At 38.0% G+C, this 17,737-nt stretch overlaps 1 protein-coding gene across 40 annotated transcripts in view; it reads left to right on the top strand.

Moving 5' to 3' along the window:
- Positions 1–48: 48 nt before the first annotated feature.
- Positions 49–17,737, top strand: part of Pbrm1 (polybromo 1) — a 93,661-nt gene continuing 75,972 nt past the window's right edge. For 10 of the 40 annotated variants that reach the window (XM_058582133.1, XM_058582134.1, XM_058582128.1 and 7 more), the window contains exons 1-6: positions 2,664–3,003; positions 4,632–4,784; positions 5,716–5,813; positions 8,851–8,998; positions 9,823–9,966; positions 16,465–16,581. In XM_058582133.1, the coding sequence (XP_058438116.1) occupies positions 2,956–3,003; positions 4,632–4,784; positions 5,716–5,813; positions 8,851–8,998; positions 9,823–9,966; positions 16,465–16,581 (708 nt within the window). In that variant the 5' untranslated portion in view covers positions 2,664–2,955. Of the gene's footprint in view, positions 178–338; positions 2,630–2,662; positions 3,004–4,631; positions 4,785–5,715; positions 5,814–8,850; positions 8,999–9,822; positions 9,967–16,464; positions 16,582–17,737 lie in introns of those variants that run through there. The other 30 variants (XM_058582120.1, XM_058582119.1, XM_058582118.1 and 27 more) reach the window with 16 other exon arrangements.

Genomic DNA, 17,737 nt, shown 5'->3' with positions numbered 1-17,737 from the left:
GGCGGCCGCGGGCTACTTTTACGGCAGCGCTGGGAGGGGTGAGGGCAGTGAGGGCGGCGGGTGCCGGAGACGGCAGCGGCCGCGGCCGAAGGAGCAATAGCAGCAGCCGTGGCGGCCACGGGGCGGGGCGCGGCGGTCGGCGACCGCGGCCGGGGCTGCAGGCGGCGGAGCGGCTGGGTAAGGCCGGGCCTGGGACGGGCGGGGCCGTTTCCCCTCGGCCAGCCGCCGGGCCTTTGTGTGGGCCCGGGCGGGCGGGAGCCGCGGTGGAGGCCCCGCCCCGGCCGTAGAGACGCGCCGGTCGACCCGGGCGCGGGCGGGGCGGGGCGGGGCGCGGCGCGGCGGCGGGCCTCGGGAAGGGCCCCGGAGCCTTGCCGCACCTGCCGGCCGGGACAAAGGCGCGCCACTGCCCGGAAATTCCCCGCGCCCCTCTTTCCCGCTCGTCGCCAGGCAGCTTCAAAGCTGTCAACGTTTCCCTTAGTCCCCGGTACGAGTGACAGGTCGGGAAAGTCCTTCATTTTCTCCGCCTTTCAGGGCCTTCTTTTTTTTGTTGTGTCTTGACTGTTCGACACAAACTCTTCTAATGACTTTTCTTGTCGTATAATTGTTCAAAACCGTGTACTTTTATTAGTGGGACTTATTTTTATAGTAAGGCCAGATATTTGAGCTTCTCATCTGCAACACCAGAAAGAATCGAGGTTTTGTAAACTATTTGCTGGTTTTAAAATATTTTTTCATCTCAGAGTTTTCATTACTTTCTGAAAGGGAAGCATAGTCTTTTATTATAAAAAATAACATTGGCTTTACAAATGAGGAATAATACATACTAGAGTGGATGTAGAAATTCTCAACTATAAAAGCATATGTTGGGGCAAAACATTTTAATCCAGACTCCACAAAAAAAGTTTCTAGATATTTTTTTTTATTTAGTTGTAATCTTTTTCTGAAATATGATTTGGAAGTAAATTGGACAGAGGAGTATAATTTTTGCTTTAGGAATTGTTTACACATCGACCATATTTTGAATTTAAGAGAAAATGGAAGATTGGAAAGTATCTTTTTAAGAAGTGTTTTAGAACTTCTTAAAACAGTTACAAATATGTGTGGGTGAATGGAAGGGCCTTCACCACTTTGTTTGGCTTTAGGAGTATACCACAAATAAGAATACTTTACCAAAGTCTGCAAGGTAAACAAATTGTAGTTTGTTTATACAATAGCTGTGATCAAGCCATCAAATATCACAAAGAAGAATGTTGACTTTGAAGAATCTATTCTAAGTTAAAACACAGGCTACAAAATAATTTATATGGTTTGTTAACACTTTTTTTTTTTAAAGGTTACTAAGTCATAGATAAATACAAAAAGCTCTGAATGCCAATAGAAGGGTGGTTTTTCTCTGAGTAGAAGAATTGAAGGTGTTTTGGGTTTTTACCTGAGTATTTTGTTTTTCAAGATTTTGTTTTAGGCATGTATTACAGTCCTAAATATCACTAGAAGCACAGAAGAATACTGAGAGTCTTATAAACTATCAAATATACTTTTTGATTATACTGAGTTAATATTTTCCCAGGTGTACATTATAGTCTTTACTGCCCACTATAAATTATCATTGGTAGTAAAACTTTTGGACTTGTAACTTAAACAAGGCCATCTTAAAACCTGGAATTAACTTCAGAATCTCTTTCTTTCCTGTTCATGAAAAAAGAATTTCTGAAGGAATGCTTACAGACCTTTTGAAACTATTCAAATAAACTTTAATTTTAAAGGTCCTGCTTAAGCTCCACTTTAAATACTTTTATTAAAAAGGTACATTGAGCGTCCAGCCTGTACCCAATGCTATTCTCCAGGACAGGATTACAAAAATAAAGGAGACCCTGCTCTTGTGCCTGCAGACTCCGTAATCCTAGAGTTAAGCTTTGAAGTGTCAAGGTGATTTCATGTATATATGGTCTTAATAATTCATATATGTACATATATATATACACACACATATATATTTTACTGTTCTCACATTAGGAGTGAAGAAACAGATCTGAAAGGTTGTGACTCAGGCAATATCAAACATAATTAGAGGTGGAAGATCTGAGACACCTAATCTTTCAGCATAGGTCCTGTTACTTTTTCCACCTTAGAACATTGCCTTTGTTACCAAACTTCCAAATTACTCTTTGGATTAAAAGAAGTTTTTAAATTATCTTTCAGTTGCCATTTTCGTATCTTACCAAATAATGATTCAAGGATTTTTGGATATTGCATTATCTAAACTACATACATTGGTAATTACTTTTTTTTTTTTTTTTTTGGTCATTTGATCTCAATGGATAATTTATAAAAGTAATTGTGAACTATCAAAATAGTTGAAGACTAAATTCATGTGATGTCTTTCCAATACAGATAGGACTTTCAGGAAAAATTTGTCTTTCTCTGAATTTTGGGACAGTGGGGCATTTTTCTAGATTCTGCTCACATGAGCCATTCTGGGTTTGTTCCAGCTTACCAACACTTGGTGTCACATGTGAGCCTCCCACATGTGTTCACTCTCCATTCCAGCTCTGTGATTGAACTCTGCTCTTATTGACTAGGGGGCAGTTGGGCAGACATGCTTCATTCCTGGAATTGACAGTCGTTCCATGTGAGTAAAGGGGAGTCTCAGTGAGACATCTTTCAGTATATGAAAGCATTTGGTTTTAAGATGGAAGATATGTCAGGTACTGTTGGTGCCTGAGCCTTTGCAGCAGTTTGATAGGTGTCAGACAACTGATATGCCTGTTTTCTCTATCTTTCTATAGCAGTTCTATTTGAATGTTTTCTATGTACTCATTTTTACTTTTTCTGACCCTTCTTTTCTATTTCCCCTTTCTCTGCCTTATTCTTTTTCAGTTTTGAATATACTAACACTGAATCAGCACTTCTAAAGCCCTGCCTTCTCTCACTGGCTTCAGTTGGCCTTCAGACATAATGAGGAGACTGGCTTTTCGAGGCGCTGGTTGTGCTCTGGTAAAGCTGGTAAATTACTGATCATCTAAACCCTTTTCCTTTTGTTCCTTGCCTTTTCCCTTCCACCTTTCTTAAATCCTTTCCAAAAAGAGTCCCTCCTGTGTTCATGAAATTCACCTGTGTCCTTGTCATAGCTTATTTACAAAGGATTGGTTCTTAATTTTTTCTACTTAAAAGAACTGAGGCCAGTTTATCAGCCTTTTATAAAATGAACAAAAATCAAACACAACTTGATTTTTCTTGGCCTAAGCTTTTGGGAGGTTTTAGCCACTTTTAGCCAACTTCAAACTCTGATATCCCATATAATAGACAAAAGCCTAGAGGAAGGAATATCATCACAGTAGGTTCTGTTTTAAATACCAGGAGAACTTCTTTAGAGGAAGAAATGAGACTCTATTTGTCTCTGTTGCTTACCAGGATTTTTTGTTTTACTCTATTTTCTATTTCTGGAAGATCCCAGGCTTCTCTCTCCATACTACTGGCAGCCAGTGCTCTGTGGTTCCTATTCATTCATGGTTTCCTGAAATGGAAGGTTAATGAGTAAAACTGGGATCTTTTTTTCTTTTAGCTTTAGTAAAAGACTTTTGAAATCATAATGTGCTGTTAGATACTGTTGCTAAATTGTATAAGCATTGTAGAACTTTCTTGGATGGATAACCTTTCCGTGTATCAATATCAGATCATTTTAATGGTTGTATTTCTTATGTTATAGTCAAATTAACATATTTGTAAGGTTGTGTTAAGATTAGTTTCTTAGCAGCTGGTCAGAAACTGAGAGTAAATATTTATGTGTTTCTGAACCTTCAAGCAGGATTTAAAAGCTCATGTATGAGGTGCTTTTCCAGATAATTTAATGAGAATAAAGCTTTGATTTCAAATTTTGAGGCTTAGAATATGTCATATAATTGAAAGGGAGGTTAGTCTGGATTACTAGAAGGGTTTCACAGCACAGTTTTGCTACTTCAGGAATGACAAGTAACGTTAACAGCATTAGCAGGGGTATATCTTGTGGGTCCTGCTGTAACAAATGGGAAAAATTCATTTTCTGGGTTATTAATTTCTGAATACATCTGCAATGCTTGAAAGATAATTGTCTTCTCTCCCTTACTTTCTCCCCCCGCCTTTTTTATACTATTCATTTGCCTTAGGCACTACTTTCTAGTCTTCTCCACATTGTGGCCCATTTGGAGAATAATCATAAGTAGCCTCCAGCAGGGATGACATTGGGGCCTCTGTACCCCAGATCTACCCAGCTGCCTCAGAGGCTCAGGGATCAGTACCTCTAGTACACTGTTGTACCTCTATGTGGTGGATTGGAAAACTCCAGTCCAGAGTAAATCTGGGGCCAGAAGTGGTTGAGTCATTCAGAATGGGTGATATACAAATGAGTATACTTCTGTTGAATTTTTTCATCAAAGTTTAAAGTGTAGCATTCTGGTAAGTAAAGAGGCTGAAACGGTGAAGTCCAGGACTTGAATTAAAAAAAATGAAAAAGAGCTTATAGCTAATTAAACTCCTTTGCCTCAGTTAAAATATCCTTTTAGATGAAGCAGTAATTTGATAGTAGGCAGCCTGTTGAGGGGCTTGTCGGCAGAGTCAAAATTTAAATGTAAGAACATGGAAATTATTTCTTACAGAAGAAGTTGGATTCCATGGGTTCCAAGAGACGAAGAGCTACTTCCCCTTCCAGCAGTGTCAGCGGGGACTTTGATGACGGGCATCATTCTGTGTCTACACCAGGCCCAAGCAGGAAAAGGAGGAGACTTTCTAATCTTCCAACTGTAGATCCTGTGAGTAACTTGGGTCACACAGTTTCTACCTGATTTCCTTACTCTTTCTTTTATGGTGAAATAGTTCAGATTCCTCTCTGCTTCTTTCCTCTGGCTTCATCTTTTAACTTTTCTCTTATGAAAAGTATTTGTTTAGCCACAAGTTCATTGGTAATTATATTATTTAGTATTGTGAAACATTGAGTATCATTATGTCATTTAATAAAATGAATGCTTGCTATGTGATGGGTACTGTTCTGGTAATTGGGCTATAGCTTTTTTGTGTGAGGCAAGCCCATTTTTCATGTAGAGCTTAGTTAGCTTTCAATATAGGAGAAGCAGAATTTACATATTAACATTGTTCTGCAAGTAAACAAGTAAATGCCCATAGTAGTGATAAATACTAAGAAGAAATGTTTGGGTGGTTGGAGTTGTTTTGGCCCGAATCTTCTGGAGGATTCTCTATGATGAGCAGGTACCAATCCTGCAGAGTGGCAGGACCAGGGATAGGTTTGATATGTTGTCATTACAGAGAGATGGAAAGGAGTGCTGTGTGCAGTGGCACACACCTATAATTCCAGCTACTTTGGAGGCTGAGGCAGGAAGATTGCATGTTTGAGGCCATCCTGGGCAACTTGGTGAGACCCTATCTCAAAATAAACATTTTAAAAAGGGCTGCACATGTACTTCAATGGTAGAGTGCTTGCCTAACATGCAACAAGTCCCTGGGTTCAATCCCTAGTACATGAAGAAAGGAAGAGAAAAAATGAAAATGGTCAGGTAGGAGGAGACTGGTGAGCTTCACTCAACCGTGGCATATAAGACCTTTGGGTTCTCATCTGATAATTTGGGGATTTATCCTTCCTCTTCTCTATTTGCCTTTGTGGGTGTGTTTTTGTTGAAGAGTAATTGATTTATTTTTTGGTAATTTGTTTCCTCTTTGTACATGTAGATTGCTGTTTGCCATGAACTCTACAACACCATCCGAGACTATAAGGATGATCAGGGCAGACTCCTCTGTGAGCTCTTCATTAGGGCACCAAAGCGAAGGTGAGTTGGAAGTACATCAGTACACTGGGAGGATTTGTTGGAGGGTCCATGTTTAAAGTTGTTTGATGATTGAGTTTTCCTTTGGAAGGAATGGCTTAAAAGATATGGGAGTCCATTCTTAGTCCTAGTTGTCAGGATATAGTAAGGCTTTTCAATTTTAGTAAAAAACATAATATAAAATTTATAGTCTTCACTATTTTTAAGTACATACTAAGGGTCAAGTATATTAACATTATTCTGCAACAGCCTCCAAAAATTGTTTCATATTCCCAAACTAAAACGTTATACCAGTTAAACAATTTCCCATTTCTCCTACCTTTCAGCTCCTTGACAACCGCCATTCTGCTTTCTGTTTGTGTGATTTTAACTACTTTAGATACTTCTATGAGTAGAATCATACAGTGTTTGTATTTTTTATAATTAGCTTATTTCATTTAGCATAAGGCCTTCAAGACTATTCATCTACACTGTAGCATGTAATAGGTTTCCTTTCTTTTTAAGACCTACTAATAGTCCATTGTGTATGAATATCACATTTTGTTTATTCTTGTGTCAATGGGCTCTCGAGTTGCTACTTAGGTTCTTGCTAAGTAATTCAGGGCCTTGCTAAGTTGCTGAGACTGGTCTTGAACTTGTAATCCTCCTGCCTCAGCCTCCTAGTCGCTGGGATTATAGGCGTGCATCACCACTCCTGGCTGCTGCCTGCTCTCAACCAGCAGGCTAGTGCTTTGGGTGTCTCTGGAATGCATGCTCTCTCGGACATTAATGGGAGATTAAATAATTAATTAATTAATTGTTTAAGGGTACATAATTTGTGACTCTCTTTTTGAGACTTAGTGTTGGTTAGCATATTAGGTTACTTGTACATTCAATTTAACAAAGTTGAAACAAAAGGAATTTCTTGTGTACAAGTCTTCTCTGAAGTCTTAAGGTCTCAAGTACTATTTCTTTGTTCTGCTGTTCTGGGGTATCTCCCTTTTCTGTGTGGTCTAATAAGAATGTGGCATACTTTGGGGTTTTGTTGTTGTTTGTTTGTTTTTAGTACTGGGATTGAATCCAGGGATGCTTTACCACTGAGTCATATCCCCATTCCTTTTTAGTTTTTGAGACAGGACCTTGCTGAGTTGCTGAGGCTGGCTTCACACTTGTAATCCTCCTGCCTCAGCCTCCCAGGTTGCTGGGATTACAGGTGTGTACTACCAAATCTGGCAGACTTCAGTTCTTATATTTGTCAGAACCTAGCTGTAGTGAAGCTGAAGGCTATTGTCTTTAGTAGCCATACAGCAGCTAAGAATGCAGTATCATCCTAGAAGGGAAAATGGACTTGAGCAGGCTCTGCACATCAGGGCCACTGTTTCTCAGTATTCTGGTTTAAACATTAATTGTAGTTGGAATGAATTCTGAGTTGGATTGGAATTGTTCCTATTGGTATGAATTCATGGGTTCCAAAATATGTAAATAAGTGTGTGTGTTTTCCCAAGCTCCGTGTCATGAGACAACTTGGAAGCAGCAACACCCCAATAGCAATGAACAAGTTAGTACAACCTAGTCCTCAGATTTGTTTTTTAAATGCTATGTATCATTGATAGGAATCAGAGTTCCCTGGGGAAAACAGTTGATTTCCAGGGGATGGGGCAGAGGAAGTGCAAAATGAACCTGGAACATTATATTGTGCCAGGAAATACGCAAGTGCTCATAGGGTGATGAGAACTTGTCAGAAGGACATAGAAAATAGAAGCCTAAGCCAGGTATGGTGGCGCACACCGTAATCTCAGTGACTTGGAAGGCTGAGACAAGATGATTGCAAGTTCAGAACAGCCTCATCAACTTAGTGAGAAAATAAATAGGGGGCTGGGGTTGTGGCTCAGTGGTAGAGTGCTTGCCTAGCATGCATGAGGCACTGGGTTCACTCCTCAGCACCACATAAAAATAAAATAAAGATATTGTATCCACCTAAAACTAAAATAAATATTAAAAAAATAAATGAAATAAATAGAAAAATGGTATTGTATCCATCTATAACTAAAAATATTTTTTCAAAAAGGATTATAACATGTTAAACAAGGTCCCATGAGAGATTAAAGCTTCAATGATCATGAAATTCTTTGTATGTTACAGCTCATCTCTTAACATTTCTAGAAAGGAGCTAAATACCCCTGTGGAAGAATTTTTTTTAACCAGCACTGGGGATTAAACCCAGGGCCTTATATATGCTAGACAAATGCTCTATCCCTGAGTTACATCCTAGCCCTGTGGGAAAAATTGAGAAAACCAAATTATTTTTCAGAAAGTTTACTTGTTTTATGAAACACATTATGGAAAAAATCAAGAAGTAATAATAAACATCCATGAATCTAAATCTGAGAAATTACCTTGGGATTTACCATCATAATTGCTTTTGAAATTCCTTTGTGTCCCTCACTATCCCTGCTGTCCAGTATATACATAATCCTGAATTTTGGGGTTATTATTCTCATACCTTTTTTTTAAAAAAACATTCTGGTCATGTTTAGATGGATCTTACTATCCTTTTATCCTTAAGCCAACTTTCTCCTTTGTAACTTAAGTGGTTGATATTAAAGCAACATAGGTATCAGATACTTGTTAGTTATTGACAAGAAAAAATTTTGTGGTCACTAACCAGAGAAAAATAAGCCTTTTTTTAAGTGTAGAGAGTTTTGAAATGTGTCTTTTCCCAGCTACTTTGAAACACCATGAAAGGTTATAAGAAAATACCATTTACATGGGTTTAGGGCTGGAACCCTAAACCTTAGATATTTCATTTATAATGAATATTGTATAAAAATTCATCATGGACATTACTGTAGGTTTTTATATTAATAATATATTTAAAAAGGAGCATACCTGCATCTTGCTTTTGTTATTCCCCTTTTATTCTAATAATGGGAATGAGATTGATGTCAGATTCTAATTTGGTCTGTCATTTAGAATGTTGGAAGTTACTACAGATAGTTTTGAAATATATTTTTTGTATACTTTTGGATTAATAGTATTAAAAAAATTTAAATTATAACAGAAATCAACCAGACTATTATGAAGTGGTTTCTCAACCCATTGACTTGATGAAAATCCAACAGAAACTAAAAATGGAAGAGTATGATGATGTTAATCTGCTGACTGCTGACTTCCAACTGCTTTTTAACAACGCAAAGGCCTATTATAAGGTAAGAAAGCATCAAATTTGGAAACTATTCAGTTTGGTAATTCCCTAGCTTTTTAATATTACCAGTCTGGCGTTGAGTAGTGCTTTCTCTTTATGGTTGAATTCATACTTCTCTTATTAGTAGAGACTGAACACTAATGATTATGAGGCATTCTTGTTCCTTTTAAAAGTATCTGCTCAAGTCTTTTGCCCATTTTTCTCTTGGGTTGTAGGGGATTGAACCCTATGCAATTTCCCACTGAGCTACACCCCCAGGTCCTAATTTTCATAGTATCTTCTGGTGAACAGAAGTTTTTTTATTTTAATGTAATCAAATTTATCAGTCTATATTTTTGAATGAGATGTAATTTATACATTCTCTTTAAACCGTAGAATTCAAGAATTTTTAGTTATTCACAAACCCATATAGCCATACACTTAATTTCTCAGAAGAGGGATTGAGGCCCTCATATTTTCTTTTCTTTTTTTTTTTTAAAGGAAGCTCATACAGTTCTTTTTTTTTTTTTTTTTTTTGAGAGAGAGAGAGAGAGAATTTTTTATTATTTATTTTTTAGTTTTTCGGCGGACACGATATCTTTGTATGTGGTGCTGAGGATAGAACCCCGGGCCGCACACATGCCAGGCGAGAGCACTACCGCTTGAGCCACATCCCCAGCCCTCTCATATTTTCTAATCATAAGAATTTTAAAATGTGTGATTATAGAGTTTTCAAAGTTGTGCCTTAAAATACTAGCCTCTGCTGGTACAAGATGTTTTAAAGGTAGCAATTGATTTATAGTAAAATACTAAAGTGATTTTGTTTTTTCCCTCTTTGCTAATGTACAGCCGGATTCTCCTGAATATAAAGCTGCTTGCAAACTCTGGGATTTGTATCTTCGAACAAGAAATGAGTTTGTTCAGAAAGGAGAAGCAGATGATGAAGATGATGATGAAGATGGACAAGACAATCAAGGCGCAGTGACTGAAGGAGTAAGTGTATAGCTGGAACCAGTCATGGATGGGCTGTGGGAAGGTGGATGGGGCACTTACCTGTGATTCCCTCTGGGCCATTGTGGGAAGCTGGACTGACTTCCTGTGCTGTTTTGTTGTATTAGTTAACTGGGTAAATGGACAATTCTCTCAGGTGGAGAGCCCAGCTCCAATTTCAAATGATCCTGGATGTTCTGGACAGTGTGTTTCATGCATGGTTGTTTTTATGAATTGCTTTTATATTAATGCATGTTTTATGCACAGTTTTAAAGAGAATCTTGGTGTTATTGAGGACCAATCCAACATTGCTGGACATAAGACATTATGTAGGGTAGTCATTGTTTTGATTATAAAAATCAATAGAATCACCTTAGGAATACTTTTATGGGTTAGAGTGGTTACTGTTCTTAGGACTTGCCAGGAGTGCTTCTGCTTCATGAATTCCGTAATTGATCTGTGCTTCATTTGGTTTTCCCTGTGACTGGCTCTTTTTTATTATTCTAATGTTAGTTAAAAATAGTGTCAACCAAGAGAGAACTTTCCTGATCCCCCATCCAAATCGCTGTACATTCTCTCTTTTCACCCTCACCTGCCCCAATGTTTCATTGTTATTTCCTGTGTTCTTCCCTTTTTATTACTATATGTGAAATAACTTATTAGTTAACGTGTCTATTTTCTGTCTTCCCCTAAGTACAATGATAACTTATCAAAGAGTAGCATTTGGGTTTTTTTTGGGGGGGGGCGGGTACTAGGGATTAAATTCAGGGGCACTTGACAGGGTCTCACTGAGTTGCTCAGCACCTTGCTTTTACTGAGGCTGGGTTTGAACTTGCTCTTCCTACCTCAGCCTCCCACCTCAGCCTCCCGAGCCACTAGAATTACAGGTGTGTACCACCATGCCCCACAAAGGGTAGCATCTTGTTCACCTATTCCTGGCATCAAAACTATGCCTGACATGTAGATACTGGTAAATATTTGCTTAATGAAAACATTCAAAAAGGGGGAAAAAATAGTGGGGGGAATTAGAACTCTCTTCTGCAACTGTATTGTAAAAAAAAAATGCACAAATTGGGAGTTCATAACCAACTTCAATCTAATGTATGAAATATGATATGTCAATAGCTTTATAATGTTTTGAACAACCAATAAAAAAAAAATTAAAAAAAAAATGCACAACACAGAGCATTCCACTTTTTCTATAAGTCACCTAGATAGACCTTTTGTTGAAACTCCAATACAGAAATAAGCAGTGGTGGCCGAAGTTCTCAAAACTACTACTTAGAGTCTCAAAATAAGTTGCAAGGTACCACATTAAGTTCTTTGAAGAAATTAAGTGATTGGAATTATATAGAAGACAGTTAATAATAGGGATTCCCTGGAATTTTACTTTCTGCAGTGTGTACAGGGTAAGCAACTTAACCCAGGCTTTCTTGGGCTGAACATTTGATTTGATTTCTAAAGCCCAGCCTTACTTCAGCATCCACAGCTCTAGTCAGAAAACAAAAGTGCCTATAGTTACTTATTTATTTTATTTGTATAATAGATGAAAAATTGGAGGATCTTGCACATTTATATTTATGCTTTCCAAACTTTTTTAGCCTAAGGGTTTTATGAACAGGGAAGGAATCTTCAAGCTTCTAATTTTTCAATCAGTGATTTCCTTGGAGTTTTCCTGATTGTTGGAAAGATCATATGAATATATTCACATACCTCGTTTCATTTGTCATCAGCAATATCCAGAGTAGCAGGTTGTATGGGAGGAAAAGAGTCTCTTAACTACAGAACAAAACATTCCTGTTAGAAGCAAACTCTGATACCATGGTTCAGCCACAACACAAATGGCTTAAACACGGGAATTTCAGTTTACTTTCAGCAGGATCATGATGGTTCTCTGAGCTTATATACTTGGAAGTTTTGACCAAATCATACATCTTACATGTTAAATATTTTCCAGGTGTTTGTTATTGCCAGGCCTGAGTGACTTAGAGCCCTCTCTGTCAAATTGAGACCACACCGAATAAAAAAGGTTTCTGTTGGTTTTGGACAAAAATACCAAATGTTTTTATAATTTAAACCATAATAACCATTAATATTTCATCTGCACAAAATATGGTTTGGACTTGTAGTACTATTTAATATAAACCTGGACTGTAGAAACTTACTTCAAACTTGGACTTTACCTGGCCAATTACTCTTTGGGATGTATACTTGCCTGTGTTGAAACAGTAACTAAGCTAGGTATAAACCAATCTGTTTAAGAGCTGAAATGGTATGAATCAGTTTAATCTCCATTCACTTTTTTTTTTTTTTTTTTTTTTGGTGAGGGGTACCAGAGATTAAACCCTGAGGCTCTTAACCACTAAGCCATATCGTCACCCTTTTTTTTTTTTCCCCCTAATGTTTTATTTTGAGATAGGGTCTCACTAAGTTGCTAAGGGCCTTGCTAAGTTGCTGAGGCTGCTTTGACCTCCTGAGGCACTGAGATTTCAGGTGTGTGCCACCACACCCAGCCTCCATTCACTTTTTTTTTGGAGGGATGGGTATTGGGGATTGAACTTGGGGACACTCAATCCCTGAGCCACGTCCCCAGCCCTGTTTTGTATTTTATTTATAGTCAGGGTTTCACTGTGTTGCTTAGTGCCTTGCTGTTGCTGAGGCTGGCTATGACCCATTATCCTCCTGTCTCAGCCTCCCAAGCTGCTGAGATTACAGGCATGCACCATCATGCCTAGCTCCATTCACTTTTGATATAACTTGAATTCAATTGTTAGTCCTGGTGGAGAACCCAGTGGTTAATAGCATGTAATCATAATTTTATATAATATGTAGTCATTGTGCTACTGGAATACCATGACTCTAGTGGATGTGAACAGTAGATGTATAAATGGCTAAGTATTGTGGGGCATATTTTCCCAAGTTCAGTTGCTCAGACCATAAAAAGATGCATTTTGATCAATTCATACCTATGGTACTTGAAATTTGCTTTCATTATGTTACTGTGGAGTCGGCACGACTGTAATCCTAGCTACTTGGGAGTCTGAGGCAGGAAGATTGCAAGTTTGAGGCCAGCCTTAGCAACTCAGACCTTCTCTTCTCATAGAAAAAGGACTGGAGGTGTAGCTCAGTATTAGAGCACCATGTTCGATCCCCAATAATACACACACACAAAAAAAAAAAAAAAGAAGAAGAAGAAGAAAGTGTTACTGTGGAAGAGTCAGAAAGGAACTGATCCAAGAGATTTAGTTTCAGAAATAATGTAGAAATCTCATTAGTTTCTTTCTTTTTTTTTTTCCTTGGTGTTTTCTTTTTTTTTTTAAATTTTTTATTGTTGGCTGTTCAAAACATTACATAGTTCTTGATATATCATATTTCACAATTTGATTCAAGTGGGTTATGAGCTCCCATTTTTACCCCATATACAGATTGCAGAATCACATCAGTTACACATCCATTGATTTACATATTGCCATACTAGTGTCTGTTGTATTCTGCTGCCTTTCCTATCCTCTACTATCCCCCCTCCCCTCCCCTCCCCTCCCCTCCCCTCTTCTCTCTCTGCTCCCTCTACTGACAATCGTTTGTCCCCCTTATATTATTTTTCCCCTTCCCCTCACTTCCTCTTGTATGTACTTTTGTATAACTCTGAGGGTCTCCTTCCATTTCCATGCATTTTCCCTTCTCTCTCCCTTTCCCTCCCACCTCTCATCCCTGTTTAATGTTAATCTTCTTCTCATGCTCTTCGACCCTACTCTGTTCTTAGTTACTCTCCTTATATCAAAGAAGACATTTGGCATTTGTTTTTTAGGGATTGGCTAGCTTCACTTAGCATAATCTATTCTAATGCCATCCATTTCCCTGTAAATTTTATGATTTTGTCATTTTTTAATGCAGAGTAATACTCCATTGTGTATAAATGCCACATTTTTTTTATCCATTCATCCATTGAAGGGCATCTAGGTTGGTTCCACAGTCTAGCTATTGTGAATTGTGCTGCTATGAACATCGATGTAGCAGTGTCCCTGTAGCATGCTCTGTTTTAGGTCTTTAGGGAATAGACCGAGAAGGGGAATAGCTGGGTCAAATGGTGGCTCCATTCCCAGCTTTCCAAGAAATCTCCATACTGCTTTCCAAATTGGCTGCACCAATTTGCAGTCCCACCAGCAATGTACAAGTGTACCCTTTTCCCCACATCCTCGCCAGCACTTGTTGTTGTTTGACTTCATAATGGCTGCCAATCTAACTGGAGTGAGATGGTATCTTAGGGTGGTTTTGATTTGCATTTCTCTGACTGCTAGAGATGGTGAGCATTTTTTCATGTACTTGTTGATTGATTGTATGTCCTCCTCTGAGAAGTGTCTGTTCAGGTCCTTGGCCCATTTGTTGATTGGGTTGTTTGTTCTCTTATTGTCTAATTTTTGGAGTTCTTTGTATACTCTGGATATTAGGGCTCTATCTGAAGTGTGAGGAGTAAAGATTTGTTCCCAGGATGTAGGCTCTCTATTTACCTCTCTTATTGTATCTTTTGCTGAGAAAAAACTTTTTAGTTTGAGTAAGTCCCATTTGTTGATTCTAGTTATTAACTTCTGTGCTATGGGTGTCCTATTGAGGAATTTGGAGCCCGACCCCACAGTATGTAGATCGTAGCCAACTTTTTCTTCTATCAGACGGCGTGTCTCTGATTTGATATCAAGCTCCTTGATCCATTTTGAATTAACTTTTGTGCATGGCGAGAGAAAGGGATTCAGTTTCATTTTGTTGCATATGGATTTCCAGTTTTCCCAGCACCATTTGTTGAAGATGCTATCCTTCCTCCATTGCATGCTTTTAGCCCCTTTATCAAATATAAGGTAGTTGTAGTTTTGTGGATTGGTTTCTGTGTCCTCTATTCTGTACCATTGGTCCACCCGCCTGTTTTGGTACCAGTACCATGCTGTTTTTGTTACTATTGCTCTGTAGTATAGTTTGAAGTCTGGTATCGCTATACCGCCTGATTCACACTTCCTGCTTAGCATTGTTTTTGCTATTCTGGGTCTTTTGTTTTTCCATATGAATTTCATGATTGCTTTCTCTATTTCTACAAGAAATGCCGTTGGGGTTTTGATTGGCATTGCATTAAACCTATAGAGAACTTTTGGTAATATCGCCATTTTGATGATGTTAGTTCTGCCTATCCATGAACAGGGTATATTTTTCCATCTTCTAAGATCTTCTTCTATTTCTCTCTTTAGGGTTCTGTAGTTTTCATTGTATAAGTCTTTCACCTCTTTTGTTAGGTTGATTCCCAAATATTTTATTTTTTTTGAAGATATTGTGAATGGAGTGGTTGTCCTCATTTCCATTTCAGAGGATTTGTCGCTGATATACAGGAATGCCTTTGATTTATGCGTGTTGATTTTATATCCTGCCACTTTGCTGAATTCATTTATTAGCTCTAATAGTTTCTTTGTAGACCCTTTTGGGTCTGCTAGGTATAGAATCATGTCATCTGCAAATAGTGATAATTTAAGTTCTTCTTTTCCTATTTTGATGCCTTTAATTTCTTTCGTCTGTCTAATTGCTCTGGCCAGTGTTTCGAGAACTATGTTGAACAGAAGTGGTGAGAGAGGGCATCCCTGTCTTGTTCCAGATTTTAGAGGGAATGCCTTCAATTTTTCTCCATTCAGAATGATGCTAGCCTGAGGCTTAGCATAGATTGCTTTTACAATATTGAGGTATGTTCCTGTTATCCCTAGTTTTTCTAGAGTTTTGAACATAAAGGGATGCTGTACTTTGTCGAATGCTTTTTCCGCATCTATCGAGATGATCATATGATTCTTATTTTTAAGTCTATTGATGTGGTGAATAACATTTATTGATTTCCGTATATTGAACCAGCCTTGCATCCCAGGGATGAATCCTACTTGATCATGGTGCACAATTTTTTTGATAAGTTTTTGTATCCGAGTGGCCAGAATTTTATTGAGGATTTTTGCATCTAGGTTCATTAGAGATATTGGTCTGTAGTTTTCTTTCTTTGAAGTGTCTTTGTCTGGTTTAGGTATCAGGGTGATGTTGGCCTCGTAGAATGAATTTGGAAGTTCTCCCTCTTTTTCTATTTTCCGAAGTAGCTTGAAAAGTATTGGTATTAGTTCCTCTTTAAAGGTTTTGTAAAACTCTGCTGTATACCCATCCGGTCCTGGGCTTTTCTTAGTTGGTAGTCTTTTGATGGTTTCTTCTATTTCCTCAATTGATATTGGTCTGTTTAGGTTGTCTATATCCTCCTGACTCAATCTGGGCAGATCGTATGACTTAAGAAATTTATTCTCATTAGTTTCTTACAGGCCATTCTGGAGATACAACCCATGTCCATCAATCAGAGCATTTCTGTGGTATTCTAGAAACTTGAACTTAAAAGTTGATCTTTTGAATTTACTTTGTAATCTTAGAAGCAGTTTAATTTTTGGCATGTATTTATTGATTCTGTTACAAAGTATTTTTCTCTCTCCCTGCGTCTCCTAGTCTTCTCCAAGTTACCTTAAAGAGATCCTGGAACAGCTTCTTGAAGCCATTGTTGTAGCCACAAATCCATCAGGACGGCTCATTAGTGAACTTTTTCAGAAACTGCCTTCTAAAGTGGTAAGTGATATGATTAAACACAGATGAATTAAGGTGATAAATTTTTTTTAAGTATTTCAAGAATTTTATTATTAGTGAATAGAGTAAGATTAAAAGGAACATGTTGGAAGTGTCCAGGATATCCTCCTCGTGACCTCAGCAGCAAGCAGAGAACATGGTCTGTCATTTTACTTGAACACAGTGTTGTTTTTTAAAAGGTAATGATTTTGTCAGTCTGTCTGTCGCTGGGGGTGGAGGGCCAGATCTTGCTGTGTTGCCCAAGCTGGTCTCAAACTCATGGGCTATTTTTGATTGCCATTCTTTTTTGTTATTATTTGTTATATTTATTGTGATAAAATATATGTAACATAAAACTTACCATTTTAGCCATTTTTAAATGTACAGTTCTTTGGCATTAAGTTCATTTACATTGTTGTGTAATCATCACTACTGCCCGCCCATCTGCAGAACTTTTCATCTTCCAAAACTGAAACTTCCTACCCATTAAGTAACAAATCCACTTCCCTACTCTTTCAGCCCCTGGCAACCACCATTCTACTTTCTGTCTTTTATGATTTTACTATTGAGGGGATCTTATATAAGAGGAACCATACAGTGTTTGTCCCTTTGTTGACTGGCTTGTTTCACTTACCACAATGTCTTCAGGGTTCATCCACATTGTAGCATGTGTTAGGATTTCCTTCTTTTTTAATGATGAGTAAGTCCATTATAATGGTATACCACATCTTGTTCATGCATTCATCTGTGAATGGACACACGAGTTGCTTCCATGTTTTAGCTATTGTGAATCATGTTGCTATGAAGATGGGTGTACTAATATCTCTTCAGGACCCTGCTTTCACTTTGGGATATTTACCCATAGGAAAATTTTCTGTAGCATATTGTAATTTTTTACTTTTTTGAGGAATCACCATATTATTTTCTTAAAATTTTAAATCATACAATGAAAGTAATCATTATATCTTTCTAATCAAATCCACACCTAGAATAGCAGTGATCATACGCTTGCTTTCTGTCATAACTGTCCTACGGCCATTGAAGATGCATCTTTAAATAACCAATTTTATCAGTGACTGATGTATTCTCTCATCAGTCAGCAAGTACTTCTTGCGTATCTATGACATGTTGGGTGTCTACATGGCAGTAACACAAAGGT

The sequence above is a fragment of the Marmota monax genome, unplaced genomic scaffold, assembly GCF_021218885.2.
Source record: "Marmota monax isolate L192 unplaced genomic scaffold, Marmota_monax_Labrador192_F-V1.1 WCK01_AAM20220418_F8-fsc00042, whole genome shotgun sequence".
NCBI lineage: Eukaryota > Metazoa > Chordata > Mammalia > Rodentia > Sciuridae > Marmota > Marmota monax.
The sequence above is the reverse complement of the archived record's forward strand: the minus strand, read 5'-3'. Positions and strand labels throughout refer to the sequence as shown.